At 52.8% G+C, this 14,056-nt stretch overlaps 1 protein-coding gene across 1 annotated transcript; it reads right to left on the bottom strand.

The window, feature by feature from the left end:
- Positions 1-916: 916 nt before the first annotated feature.
- On the bottom strand, positions 917-7,712 carry ITGB2 (integrin subunit beta 2). Its single transcript, XM_021532584.3, has 15 exons — positions 7,548-7,712; positions 7,146-7,234; positions 6,664-6,847; positions 6,291-6,461; positions 5,846-6,087; positions 5,368-5,523; positions 5,068-5,163; positions 4,839-4,928; positions 4,519-4,659; positions 4,084-4,268; positions 3,150-3,394; positions 2,703-2,922; positions 2,352-2,566; positions 2,076-2,242; positions 917-1,776 (listed from the first exon to the last, which is right to left on the bottom strand). The coding sequence occupies exons 1-15, from the start codon at positions 7,630-7,632 to the stop codon at positions 1,714-1,716; spliced, it is 2,349 nt and encodes a 782-aa protein (XP_021388259.2). The 5' UTR covers positions 7,633-7,712; the 3' UTR covers positions 917-1,713.
- Positions 7,713-14,056: the final 6,344 nt, after the last annotated feature.

Genomic DNA, 14,056 nt, shown 5'->3' with positions numbered 1-14,056 from the left:
CTGGCCTTAAGGGATGTGGTGTGTAGATGTGGCACTTAGAGATTATGTTTTAGTGTTGGACCTGGCAGTGCTGGGTTAGTGGTTAGATGGTCAGTCATCTTAAGAGTTTTTTCCCAGCCTTAATGATCTTGTGATTCTATGCCCTGACCTGTGTGTCCCAGCCTGCAGACTGCTGCTCTTGGCAAAAACAAGATAATACTTTGAGGGTCCTGAAGCCAAAAATAGCTGCAACCTGGGATAGTACTAGGAGGATTATCAGACACACTTTCCTTCTTCTTACCTTGCCCTAGATCCTCACAATCACTGCTTAAGAACAATGCAATGGCCCAAATTGACCCCTGATCTGATGTGGCACAGCCAATCTCATTTGATGTGGTCTATGTACAGCTGCCAGCACATGGGCAGGGACAAAACTGCTCTGCACTATTCTTTGAGTCAGTTTTGGGCTTGCAAGGGGACACCATTCATGGCATAGATAGCAGATTGTGTAGAAAATAGTTTGCTTCTCTAGCTGGGACCTTTCCCAGGCACTGTACCTATGAAAAACAGTGGCAGCAATGACAAGGTGTGACTGTAGTTTCTCCAATGAATGCTTTAGCTGCTGCCCTTGCACCTAATTCTTAGCAGGACAGATGTATTTACCTTATATATTAATCTTTATTCATATTAAACTTCTTCAGAGAGAAAAAAAAGATGCAACACAATACAACTCTATGCAAATTAATCCCAAACTTAAAGCAAATAAGGAATTGTACCACCATTTCACAGGAATGATCCACAATATTAGAGCAACTGGCCGCTGTGTGGGGATAGGGTTAAGTGCTGAGCTGGGGATGCTCTGGGTACTGCCACTGGCCCCTGGCATGTCTGACATGCTTGCAAAGCAGGGAGATCATGCCCTGGGGGTGGAAGAAGCTATGGCTGACCTCCAACCTGCATTTTCCAGGTGCTCATAGATCATAGATGAAGTTTCATAGATCAAACAGTGGCTCTTACTGTGCAGAGGACTTCAAGGCATGATGGAGGTAACCAAGCATGCAGAAGCCCAGGCAGAACCTTGCCTGAGGTAGATCTGAGTGATGTCAGGAAGCAGTTGGTGATTTGGGAAAAAGATCCAGTGCATGTTCTCCAGTTGCTCTTCATCGCAAGGTAGAGGCACTCACTAGCCTTTAGGGCCTTTCATATCACTGCAGCCTCTAGAGCAGCTGCTTGGACCCTTTCTGTCCAGCTCAGCAGTGAGTTCTCTGGAAAACATTGCATTGTGGTGGAGACCAATGCAGCAGGGGAAGGCAGGGAGCAGCCTGGAGGCCGATCGTGCTGCAGCAGAAGAGATGGCAGTTTTGAAATCCCAGCTCAAAATCAAAGCTGGAAGCGTTCTGTGCTCTCAGCTGGCTTTGGGGCTTAGTGTCCAAGACTGCTGCCAGAAAGCAAAGTTAGCATCAGGAGATGGGACAGGAGCCACTGCATATTCCTGTGGTGTTCCCCTCTACCAGCTCCACTAACACAGCCATCAAGCAGTGGGTCAGGAGACGGGCATGGGTGCAGCCCTCAGACAGCACCTGACATGATGGGGGCCTCTTGGAAGAAGGGATGAAACCATGAGGATAAAGAAGAAGGGGCAGGAGCCGTAGTTTAAGATTTCCTTAGTTTGAGCATTCCTTAGATTGGCATTTCCTTATTTAACAGTGCATCCCAGTGCTGCCAGGTATTGCCTCATTCATTAAACTTGGGGTTGACGACAGTGGTGGTGGCACTCTTGAAGAGGGGATTATCAGCCTGGAGGGAGAGAAGAGAGAGGCTTGTGTTGGGCTTTCCAGCAGAGCGTTACCCATCCCACCCATCCCAATGCAAACAGCACGGAAAGCATTGGAAGAAGGATATTTAGGCTGTGGGATATTTATCCATAGGATATTTAGGCCCCTAAATGGCAAAAACCAGCTGGGCTGAAAAATGAGTAGTGGGGAGGGCTCAGGTCTATATGGCTGCCTCTGGAAAGGATGTCCCCTCCTACTGTCCCCTCCCCAGTGGATCTGAGCACCCCAGAACACCCCACTGGCACAGACGGGCTCTCTTACATCATTCCACTTGGCTTTGGACTTCTCCTTCTCAAACCGGCGGTATTCCCGGCGGTCAAGCAGCTCCATCAAGAACCGCCAGATGACCAGGACCAGAATGCCAATGAGGAACACGCCAGCAATGGTGCTGCCCACGATCAGTGGGACATTAGGAGGCTGTGGGCACTCTGTGGGACAGACAGACGGCGTCAGGCTGCAGCCCTTGGTGAGGCAGCGAGGCTGCCATGGCAGAGTTGGCAGCCTGCCTGTGGCAGGGCAGGAGTGGGGATGGGATACCTCTATCAGGATCGACGATGATGGTATATATCTCCTCGCCATCCTCCTGGACCATATGGAAGGACATCCAGCAGTTCTGGGAATCCTTTTCCCTGCATTTCCTATCACTTGTGCTCACCTCAGTTGAGTTTGTGGGCAGCTGGATGTTGGGACAGGCCTGGGAGCAGTTCTTCTCAAAGGGGCCGCTGTTGAAGAACTTGCACTCCACGCAGGAGCTGCAAAACAAGCGGCCGCAGCTGACATCTGCAGGGGCAGAACCCCTCTCACCTGGATTTGGCTACAGCTGGGCTCTGCCCAAGCACAGGCAGGGATACTGGGGATCCCCGTGCCCTCTCTGTGCCCATCACTCACATGTATCTGCCACAGGGAGAAGGGCAGCCTGGGCATTCCTGGCAGAAGGGGGGCTGGTACCCTCCCGAGCACTGGCAGCGGTTGCAGTGGCAGGTTCCACGGAGGCTGCAGACGTGTCTGCGGGCATTGAGGCAGCTCTCCGTCGATTGCTGGCACTGGCAGGCGCTGCCCTCATATCCAGGCAGGCACTTGCATGCCCCGCAGTCGCACTGCCCGCGTGCTGCAGAGGAAGATCTTTCAGATCCTGCAGACAGCCAGGCCACCCTCCCTCTGCCCATGCTTGGAGAGCATCACCCACCCTGCGCTCACCACACCACCCTCAAGGAGGTCCTCCAGGCTGGTGTCCCAGCAGCCCCAAACCCTCCCACTGGGGTTATGGCACAAAAAGGCTGCATCTCCCTGGGCACTGAATTCTCAGCTGTGGAAAAGCTGTCCCAGGAGCATCACCTGGGCCGCCGCAGAGGGAGCCGTTGAAGAACTCGCAGTTCTTGTTGTCGCACTGGCAGTAGGTGCCGTAGATGTACTTGCCAGGCACGTCGCTGGTGTGGCACACGCACTGCCCGCACACGCAGTCCCCCTGCCCCGAGCAGAGCACCGAGCTGTTGTCCCTCCGGCAGCTGTGCTCTAGCTCCTTGCTGGTCTTTCCTTTGGTGTCGCACTCGCAGTTCTTCCCTGTGTATCTTGAGTTGCAGCTGCCGCCAGAGGAGAGGAGCAAGCTTGGGTCAGTGGCCATGTGGCATGCACAGGGCCTGGACCTCCACAGAAGTGGAGCAAATCTGGGACAGCCTCACCAAAAAACAACGATAGCATGTTGGTGCTGTCTCCGTGCTGGAGCAAGGAGCAAACCTCAGAAATGCTGCTTTTCCACCACTCATAGTCACAGCACCAAATAAATGCCCAGAAATTACTGATATATTTATAATTTCCAAGGCCTTGCCAAGGACATGTGAGTATTTCCTGAGGAAACCCAATATTTTCCTCTCCTTGTCACTGAGAGGCCATGAAGCAATAATTACACTTAAAGACCATGAGCTGCAGCCAAGAAATGGGATTTTGAGAGTTTTACAGAAATCTGTGTCTGCTTAGTGGATAGATTGGTGGATGATTGGATACTGGGATGGATGGCTGGATAGATGGATGGATTGAGGCCCTTAGGGAAACAGCATAGCCTCCACCAACAGAAGAGTAAGCTCATTTTGCCCCCTGCCTCCATGTGAATATAGGGGGCAGTTCCAAGGGGAATGCACAAATCCACCTCTCTGAACAAAAAAAATTGTGCAAAGCTACAGAGCCCAGCCCTGGCTTGGCCCAACATCCCTCTCCCAGCAATTCCCCAGCTCTGGCAGCATTTGAAATCATGTTTTGGGCAGACAGCACATACCTGCAGGTCCCACATTCGATGATGCCTTGCCCATTGCAAGCAGTTGGGTCAGGCTTGTCATTGCAGTGGCAGTCACAGTTGCTGGACACATGGACAGTGAGGGTGTCTGTGAAGCCTAGCGGCCGGATGGTGAAGGAATATTTTGGAATGCACACCTTGGTTGTGACCTTCACTTTGAAGATGACCTAGAAAGTGCAGAGTAAGTCAGGGAAGGGCCAGATGTCCAGCTGTCAGTGTGGTTTTGGCACTAGGCTGAGGACATGCACATCCAGAACAACGGAGGATGTCCCACATCCCATAGCATTTTGGATATTCTTGGCATTAAATTAATATAAACAGAAAGCCTGGGAGAGCAACCAGGGCTCCTGTCATTAAACAGGATGGGCAACAGGAGCTGGGCAAGCTGTGGGGTGTTCCTGGTACAGGAGAGCATACCTCTTCATTGATCTTGACATTGTCACACTGGCCTCTTGCTTCATCCACGGAGTCCTTGTCATTTTTGCATTTGGAGTCATATTTGACATCCAGAGTGTCCAGCAAGGTGGAATGGTCCAAGATGATCCGTGAGGAGAGGTTCTTTGGAAAAATGGTGGAGAAAGTACCCATCAGTCCAAGAGTAGACCAAACCAAGAGGGTATGGGGTTGCAGGTCAGGAAGAAGAGTCAGAGAGCACCACAAGTCAGGATCTCAGCTGCCTGGGGTGGTTCTGGAAATGCAGGTGATGCCATTGGAGAGGTGGGAACACCAGCACTTACATTGTAGGCCACTTGGATGAGTTCAATGATGTTGCTGGAGTCCTGGTTCAGCTCTCCCACTGCCGACTTTGGGATCATCTCACTGAGTTTCTGCCAGTGGAGAAAAAAGAGGTGAGCACTTCCTTCCACGTGACAGCAGAGCAGGAGACAGCAGCAGGAGACACACACAGCTGCGTGTGTCCTCCTGGGAAGGGGATGGAGGCACCTGGAACATCTGACATATTCTCACCTTGTAAACATCCACCACCTTACTGGTGACAGCAAAAATAGGCTGAATGTTGTTTTCAGCAAGTTTCTGGACCAGCTGGCCAACAGATGGGTAGTCCTGGATGGGGAGAGGGATATCACACTCAGCACAACCTCCCCCACCAGCAGAAAAGTAGACACTTTGGGTGTGGCAGCACAATTTATGGTGATTAAGGTGATGTTTTGGTCTCTGCAACAGGCTGTTTTACATAACATTGTCTTTTCTGCCTGGGGGAAGGAGGTGGGGGATGCTGGAGATGCTGAACAGCCCCCAGGTACTTACAAACTCATTGCTCCTTTTGTACATGTTGTCCTCCAAGTGGCACTTGCCATCGTTGGGGGTCAGGATGCCTGCAAGCTTGCCATCCCCGGCAAAGTGGAAGCCGTCATCAGTAGCAAACACCAGCAAGCGGGTCACGTTGCGCCAGCCGATCTGGTCCTGCAAGGGGCACAGAGAGCGGCCCCTGCCCCTGAGCAAGGCTGGCAGGACAGTACCAGCGGGCAAGGACCTTTCCAAAGTCTTGTGCCAGCCACAGCATGGGGCAGGGGGCACGAGGAAGGTGGGTAAAGGGAGATCAGGGTTAGGAGACTCTGGGGGTAAGATGCTCTCTTGTACTCTCCAGAGTGACCTGCCCTGCTGCCAGATCAGAACTTAGGATGGGCTTCCAGAGGGGGAAAAGCAGCCCTCTCCAGGGTGTGTGTGGGCAGCAGCCCTCCTGCCTGAGCAGAGGTGCTGGCAGCAGGGCAGGGGCAGGACTCACCCCGCACACTGCTGCCTGCATCATGGCATCCAGCCCGCCCTCGGGGGCGTCCAGGTTCCCTGAGATGAACTGCTTCCCCACTTCGCTCTCAAACTGCTCGGCGTTGTCCGTCAGCGACAGGATGTGCTTGAAGGCGAAGGGAGGCTGGCACTTCGTGTCCTTATTGGGGCAGGGGTTCTGCAGCTTCTCGGGGTGCGTGTTCACGAATGGCAGCACTGTCTTGTCCACAAAGGAGCCAAACCCTGGGGTAGCCAGACAGCAGTTTCAGGGGCAGGGCACAGGGCAAAGACAATCTGCTGGCCTCAGTGTCCCTTGCAAGGGTCCCTTGCCCTGCCACACTCTTCAGCCTGGCAGAGGACACCTGCTGCCCACTTGCTGCATCCCCCTCCAGCCCTGCAGCTCTTCCCAGCACCAAACAGATGTGCCAGGCTGAAGACAGGCTCACCAATACGCCGAGAAGGGGTGGTGCTCTCCAGCGCCCTGAGCAGCTCCCCTCCCAGCTTCTTGACGTTCTCCAGGTCATCCAGCATGGAGTAGGAGAGGTCCATGAGGTAGTAGAGATCAATGGGATACCCCATGGCACGGCGAAACTTCACCTCAAACACAGCAGGATGGCCTGAGGGACAGGGACAGCGGGATCAGCTGCCATATTGTGCCAGCTTGTGCCATCACCCACCCCTCCTCTCCCTTGGAAGAAAAGGGGTGGAAATGCAGGCTGCAACGTGTGGCCATGTCTCAGGTGAGTCTGGGGATGAGTGGAAGTGCATTTTTGGCAGGCCACAAGAAGAAGGGTGTTGGGAATGCCAGGCAGAGCGTACCTATCCTCAGCTTCAGGTGCACCTCCTGTGGAGTCAGCTGTGTTTCATGGCTTAGGGGATTGTTCTGTGTACTTTTGATCTCATTGCCTGGAAACTCAATCTCACTGCCTGGGCACCCCCTCTTCTTCAGCTGCTCAACAGTGTCACAGCGGATGGCATCAGGCTCGCCAGCTTTGGTGAAATTCTGTGTGTGACAACACCAGCAGGAAAAAAAATTCAGAGGAGCAGGGGGTGAACAGGCACCTTACAAGACGGCCTGGTCCCCAAACCAGGTCTCCAGGGCATTGATGGAGAAAAAAAAAACAACTTTGATGGGTATTGATGGAGAAAGGTCATGGCTGTTGGATCCCTCCTGGCCCCATCCTCCATGCAGGACATTAAACACAATGGAGTCAGGCAGAGCCAGGCAGGCAGGGTGACTGTCTTGATGCCTATTAGCTGACTGCTAGGGGGTGACAACTAGACAGGCTACATGGACCTACCAGCTTCTTGCACCAGGCACAGCCAGGACCAGACTGAATGCAGTCTTTGCACGTCCCCACCTTGATCTTGGGGCACTCCATGGCAAAGGCTGGAAAGGCAAGAGGACAGAGTTGGTGTGGGGGGCAGCTGGGGGTGTTCAGACACCCAGCACCAGGCACCCATGCTGGCCTGAACCTGCCCTGCCTCTCAAACCAATGCTGGGGCCCTGGAAGGGCCCTGAAGTGCCTTGCTGTCCTTCAGCTGGGCTGGCTGGTGTTAACTCCAGATCCCAGGAAGTGTGAGGACGTGGCCTTTGCACACTTGTCAGTGCTGTGTTCCCGCTGCTGCTGGGCAGCATTTCGGATCCCCCCACTCTTTCAGTGCCTGTGAAAGCTGCTGGGAGGAAGGCAGGTCGGGCTCACCTGTTGTCACCAGCAGCAGCACCCAGGTCGCTGCTGGCAGCTGGAGGCAGCAGTCACGAGGCATTTTCTGCAGGACAAAAAGCATTCTTGTGACCACCTGGGATGTGCCCCAGGGATGGGGCAGCCACAGTTTCTCTGGGCAACCTGTGCTGAGATCACATTCATCAACATTGTCATGTGTCACGCCTTTCTCCAGCAAAGCAAACCCTGACCATGTAATGGGCTTGCAACATGGAACGTGGGGAAGTCAGAAAAGAGGAATTTGTTAAAAGAAGAAGAAGGAATAAGAAAATAAAAGGAACAGCAGACATTGCCCTTTTTAGCAATATTAGATACAGTGTCTGAAAACCAGGTCATCAGTTTCAAAACAGCTCTGACAGCTGCCCTGAGTAAGACAAGAACCACTCCTCAGCTCCTGCCATCATCCCTTCCTGTGAACTTGCCAAATAAACAACTCAGACTGATGTAGAAATGAGAAAACAAGATAAACCCTCAAAAGACACTGAGGCACGTTATGCATTAGGGCTGCTCAGATCCCCTTCTGAGGCATCAGTGTGTGCTGTCTTGGCTCAACAGCCTCTGTAAGACACCACCCCAGCTAAGGATGACATTAGTCAGCCTTGAAGGGATGTCTGGTCTCCTCCCAAGGGCACAGAGAAGGTCTAGGTAGGTCAGTGGGTAATGTTTGCACTGTGAGGTTTGGTGCCCAGCTGTGCTATAGATTTTGAGATGTGGCAGGACTCTGAGGGTGGCTGCCATCACTGATTATGGCTGGGGCCATCTGGAAGCCCACCCTGCCCTGTTTCAAACCCCCTGGCAGAGCTCCACAGCCAACACCACATTGCTGCACAGCCAACAAGAGGCACTGCTGAGGTCACCCAGCCAAACCCTCAGGGTGATGTGGCCTGGAAGTTCACTCTGCCATGTCTGCACAAGACCATCCTACGGTGGGTGGCCAGAGCCCTTCTGGACAAAGAGCTCTGCAAGTTCCTCTCCACCACCAGAGTCACCCATGGTAAGCTTTTAAGGGCATAATTTATTGTCACAGCTGCAATGTCGCTGTCTGTGTGTCACGCACACCCTGTGCTTAGCTGGCCCAACACATTCCTGTCACCTCCAGGTTCTGCCAGCAGTGTTTGAGCTTGCAGGAAAGAAAAGTGGCTCCTGCCTTTGTTTCCTGTAGAACTCAGTGACTGACACCCCAAATGTGCCTAATTAGGCTTCAAGTCTGCTACAAACCAGAAGTTCCCTCACATGCTGTGAGGACCAAACCCATGGACTCAATGAGCTCCTCCTTTTCCACCTGCCCAGTGTTTCCAAACATTTAATTCCTGCTGCCGTGCCAAAGTGTGCAGTGGTGATGCGATAGAGCTCTGTGAGCTCCTCGTTCTTACTGGAGGTTGCAGTTTCCTGCTTCTAGGCTCATCTCATAAAATAGAGCAACCCTACAACTGGATTAAAAAAAGCTCCCAACTCCAGAAATACTCTCAACACACCCCCACTGCTAGCTGCTATCAAATATTGTAAAGTAGGGTTCGTGTTGTGAGCTGCATTTGGATGCCTTTTTCACCCCCACAGTGGCTTTTTGCCCTTGTCACAAGAGTGTGAAGCACTTTCTGGTACTTAGAGAGAGCAACAACAGGAAGTTCAACAGTTCTTCTCTTCTGCCGTGGAGCAAAATTGCACCGTGCTGTGGGCGGGTGAGTGCAGGGCTTTCAAAGAGAACTAATGGGGCTTCTGCCTTTGTCTGCCTCCTTACAGCCTTCAGAGGAGGGCAAAGCAGTTTTTCAGCCTGACTGCATGAGCAGGGCACCGGCACAGGCCTCAGCAGCATTTCCTCCAACCCCCTTGATGATCCCTTCACTCATCCCAGACTTGCAGTCACCACCAACCCCCAGCCTCGTCTCCTTCAGTTTCTCTGCCTGTGAAGTTGTTCTTTCCCCTCTTCTTTCCCATAAATTCAGGCAAGCAGAGGGGTGCACATAGCCCACCCTCCTGCCGTGGTGTGAAGGTGCAGAACTGCAGAACTTTACGACCACCTTCATCCCACGGTGGGGAGTGGGGTGCCAAGATGGAGCAACCCAGCCAAGGGCAGGACACATTGCCACCAGGCTCTGCTTCCTGGCCAGGGCTGCATGGTGGCATCAGGGGGAGAAAGCTGCACCTCAGGACCAGGGTCTTTCTTGGCCTTGTGCTCTGATCTTCTCATCACATGCCTTGGGTGGCTCGGGATCCAACCTGTTCTTCAGCAAGAGCCTTTTGCAGAAGCCACCAGGATATTCCAGCAGTGGAGCATCTGCCTCAGGGCAAGATGCCCCCCAGGGGTCTGCAAGCCAGAAGGTGTGAAGGTGGCCTCAGGGAAGGTGCATAAGTTAAATGCTGGGTGCTGTTCTTGCTGCTGTGCCTGTGGGCAGGGGGCAGAGCTGGGGCACTCTGGCACTCAGGACGTGCTGGGGGCTGCTGTTGGGGTGGAGCTGGCTGCTGTGCTGCCTGGAGGAGCAAGCTGGGAGTTATAAATAAGGCTGAAGGGGAAGTGTTGATGCCAGCAGTGATCTTGTTGCCATAAATAAAGCAAGTGTTCAACAGCAGGGATGAGTCTTGAAGTCTGTTAGCCGCAAGTTCCCATCAGGGCTTTGCTAAGCATCTATGTTCCCACAAAAAGGGAGGATATGCACTCATGCCCAGTATCCTGGGGAGACTCCTGTGGTGTTTGCACCATCCATCTGTAACAGTGAGGTTCCACTAGTGCCACAGTCCATGGGTGCTTCCTCCACACTGCCAAGCAGTGCCAGATGACCATCATGCTGTGACAGAGATGCCAGATATTGCACCCAGCAGAGCTGCTCCTTCCCACCCCTGCAACATGGGCAGCTCCACACCCCAAGCACAGAAGGGAAATGAGCAGAGTGGGGTATGGTGAGGATGGGAGAGTGGATGTCACTTGACTTGGGGCTGATTTTTCCATCACTCAGTTGTGTGATGCAGATAGATCCCATTCAGGTGGTCACAGACAGGTCTTTCCCAGTCCATGCAGAATATCACACTCAGTGTGTGAGTATATGTCTTTTTATATATATTTTGTATACGTAAATCACAGGAAAAATATAAAAATAAATATATAAAAACATATATTTAATAGATAAAGAATAAATATAATTAAATAAAAAGTATATATATACACACACATATATATATATTCCCATGTCTTGTTATAGGAAATACAAATATATTTTATATATATTTCCTTCCAGCAGCCTCCAGTGCCTGCAGGGGACAGATGTGTGGGGTAAGCTCTCTCCCATGTGCACCAAATCTCTGCCTAGTCTGTGGCATCTCTTGGCTCTGAGCACCAAGGTCCCTGGGTGCCCGTGGGAGCCTTGCCCTGCCCTGGGAGGAAGGGAAGGAGGGGATCTGTGCTGCCAAGGTCCCTGGGTGCCCGTGGGAGCCTTGCCCTGCCCTGGGAGGAAGGGAAGGAGGGGATCTGTGCTGCTGGGTCTGTCAGGGTCCAGGTGCTGCTTGGGGCTGTCCTGGGGACACCACACCCTCCAACCCTCTGAGATCACTCGGAGTAGCACCACAAAAGTGCAAAACCGCTGTGAAGCAGGATGTAACAGCTACGACAGCTAGCACAGCAAAAGGCACCGTTTAGAGATTTCCCAAAATTGCAGCAGCCCCGCTGCGGTGACTGTGCTGGCCGCAGGACACGATGTCGCCGCATGTGTTCGCATCTCTGCTTGTGGCTGTGACATTGGAAAAAGCATCACAACCAGGGACCAGGCTGCTTTCCCTGATACCTGGCATGTGCCCCACTTTCCTCCTGCATACAAGAGGCACTGAGATGTCAGGAAGGAGCTGCTCTCCCCAGGGCCTGCAGAGTACTGGATGTGTGCAGCACAGAGAGGAGACGAGCAAGGGTCTCGCTCCCTGTCCCGGCGCTGCCCGGGCTCACAGGGACCCCCGGGAAGGTCTGTGCACAGGCATTGCAGGCGGTGACACCGTGCTGAGCCCTCCGGGCAGCCATCCCTGCTGTCCCCGTGCCACTTCCCTCTTTCCCGCTGCGACCTGCGGCTGGCACTGGCGGAGATCCCCTCGGGAAGAGGGAGGGTGACGGGATGCTGGCAGCCCCAGCCCTGGAGCTGCAGGTGAGCACCCAGCCTGTGCCACCCTGCCCAGTGCCGTGTGTCCGGCCGTGGGAAGAGCACAATGCTCTCCGCTCTGCTTCCCAAGCCCGCTGGCTGCTGAGGAAAGGGAGTTTTGGAGGTCTGGCACCCTGCCCACCATCACCACCTGCATTGCCAGGCTCAATGCCACCTCCAAAGGCAAAACTGTTCCAGAGCAGGCGAGCTGCCTTTGCAAAGGCTGCAGACTGACCTGCCTGAGGCAGGATGCCATGCCAAGCTTCCTGAAGCTCCCTGAACTCAAGTGGCCAAAGGTTAGATCAGGAAGAATAAAATATGCCATTGAAACACCAGAACTACAAAACCCCTTTGTTGCCTGATTGCCTCTCCCCAAGAAAGGAGGAACAGAAGGATAAAAACTGAGATGCTGTACTTGCCTGGCCTCCAGCCCTTGTTCTCTGTTCCGTACTTGGGCAGGGATGAGGATGGTCTCAGCTTCTCAAGTTTGGCTGGGAAAAGCAGCTGGGCTTCAGGAGCTCTGTGACGTACCCCACTCTTTCCTTCCTATTTCTCTCTTGCAGTTGCAGAGGAAGAGGAAGTCAAGAGAGGTGCCTGTGGGAGGGCGTGTTTCCAAAAAACCCCAGCCAGCCCCACTCAACCTGGCCAAACCCATAGCATACTGCCCTGTGGGACTGGGACGGGTCCCCCTGAGATACCCAGGGGCTTGCAGCACGTGGGAAAGGGACACACCCAAACCCCCACACTTTATGAGAACTTTTCACCTTTCACAGCCCTGCTGGGAACCACTGCTGTCCTCAGTGGGCAAGCAAAGCTGGGAGTGGGGGTAACTAGTTCATTAGGGAGCTGTTGGCAGCCCTTGGATGTGGAGAAGTTGGGGAGCTCCTCTCAGACTGTGAGTCTGGAATGTTGGTGTAGCCAGGCCTCCTTACATGATGAGAGGATGCAGGCGCCGTCCTCTGGCAAAGCTTAGGGCTGTGTGGGAAATGTTTTTTAAGCAGCCTTTTACAGTTTTTGTGCCCAATGACTCCTCCCAGAAGCAGCATTTCCCTGAGCAGAGAGGAACCCCTTGTCTCTGTTCCATACATGGGCAGGGATGAGGATGGTCTCAGCTTCTCAAGTTTGCCTGGGAAAAGCAGCTGGGCTTCAGGAGCTCTGTGACGTACCCCACTCTTTCCTTCCTATATCTCTCTTGCAGTTGCAGAGGAAGAGGAAGTCAAGAGAGGTGCCTGTGGGAGGGCGTGTTTCCCAAAAACCCCAGCCAGCCCCACTCAACCTGGCCAAACCCACAGCATCCTGCCTAGTGGGACTGGGACGGGTCCCCCTGAGATACCCAGGGGCTTGCAGCACGTAGGAAAGGGACACACCCAAACCCCCACACTTTATGAGAACTTTTCACCTTTCACAGCCCTGCTGGGAACCACTGCTGTCCTCAGTGGGCAAACAAAGCTGGGAGTGGGGGTAACTAGTTCACCTTATAGAGTTTTTGTGCCCAATGACTTCTCCCAGCAGCAGCATTTCCCTGAGCAGAGAGTAACCAGCTCCTGGAAATTTTCTCTTAACCTCTTCAGGATCAATTTTTTTTTACTACAGTAAAAAAAACCAACCAACCAACCAACCAAAAAACAAACAAAAAACCCACCACAAACATACAGGATTATAGGGTTTTTTTTAAAGCTAATTATTGTGAGTCTTTATTAATTGCTTTGTAGGTTCTCCTTCCAAGGAAGCTAATGTTGAGTCACCATTTTGCATTATCATTGAATCCCAGAAGAGTTTGTGTTGGAAAGGACATTACAGACTATGTTGTCCCAATTCTCTGCCATGGTCAGGACAACCGGAGGTATTATAAGACCCTGATGCTGTTCACCTGCTGCTGTGTTACAGTTATGGCTTATTTTTGCAGCAAGAAGAAAGATTGCAGTGCCAGCAGAAAATTTCCGAGCCTGGATGGATGCTCTGTGGATTGGTGCTTTTATTAAAGAAGCCACCATAGTTCTGGCTTGGTTTCATCACAGCCAGGTGCAGCAGAAAAGCATCCCAGTAGTCCTGGCAGTGGGACAGGAGCATGGGAGCATCTGATGGGGATATGGTGGGGATGGACCCTAAGAGTGAGCCAGCTGGAGCTGGGATGTTCACGCAGTCTGGATGGCTGAAGCTGGATGCTGCAGAGCACTCCCCAGGCCTGGAGTGGGTGAGCTGCAGTAGATGAAGCTGGGAAAATTGGTGGAGCTTCCTGCCAGTGGTGGGGGTTGCAGATCTGGGGGAAGGAAGTGTGGTTGAACGAGATGAGCTGCTGTAATTTTCCTTCTGTATTGTGTGAGGGGGCCCTTAATGTGTGGGTCTTTTCTCCTGAGTTGTTTCATGGGGTTT

Source organism: Lonchura striata, chromosome 8 (genome assembly GCF_046129695.1).
Source record: "Lonchura striata isolate bLonStr1 chromosome 8, bLonStr1.mat, whole genome shotgun sequence".
In the NCBI taxonomy this organism is placed as follows: domain Eukaryota; kingdom Metazoa; phylum Chordata; class Aves; order Passeriformes; family Estrildidae; genus Lonchura; species Lonchura striata.
This window is presented reverse-complemented; position numbering and strand designations above follow the sequence as displayed.

What these genes read in the sequence shown, in the direction of transcription:
- ITGB2 (XM_021532584.3), bottom strand. Translation starts at nt 7,632, where the DNA reads ATGCTTTTTGTCCTGCAGAAAATGCCTCGTGACTGCTGCCTCCAGCTG. An exon ending in GTGCCTGGTGCAAGAAGCTG is followed by an intron (nt 6,848 to 7,145) that starts GTAGGTCCATGT and finishes TGTCACACACAG; the next exon opens with AATTTCACCAAAGCTGGCGA. An exon ending in ATGTCAAGATCAATGAAGAG is followed by an intron (nt 4,269 to 4,518) that starts GTATGCTCTCCT and finishes TGCACTTTCTAG; the next exon opens with GTCATCTTCAAAGTGAAGGT.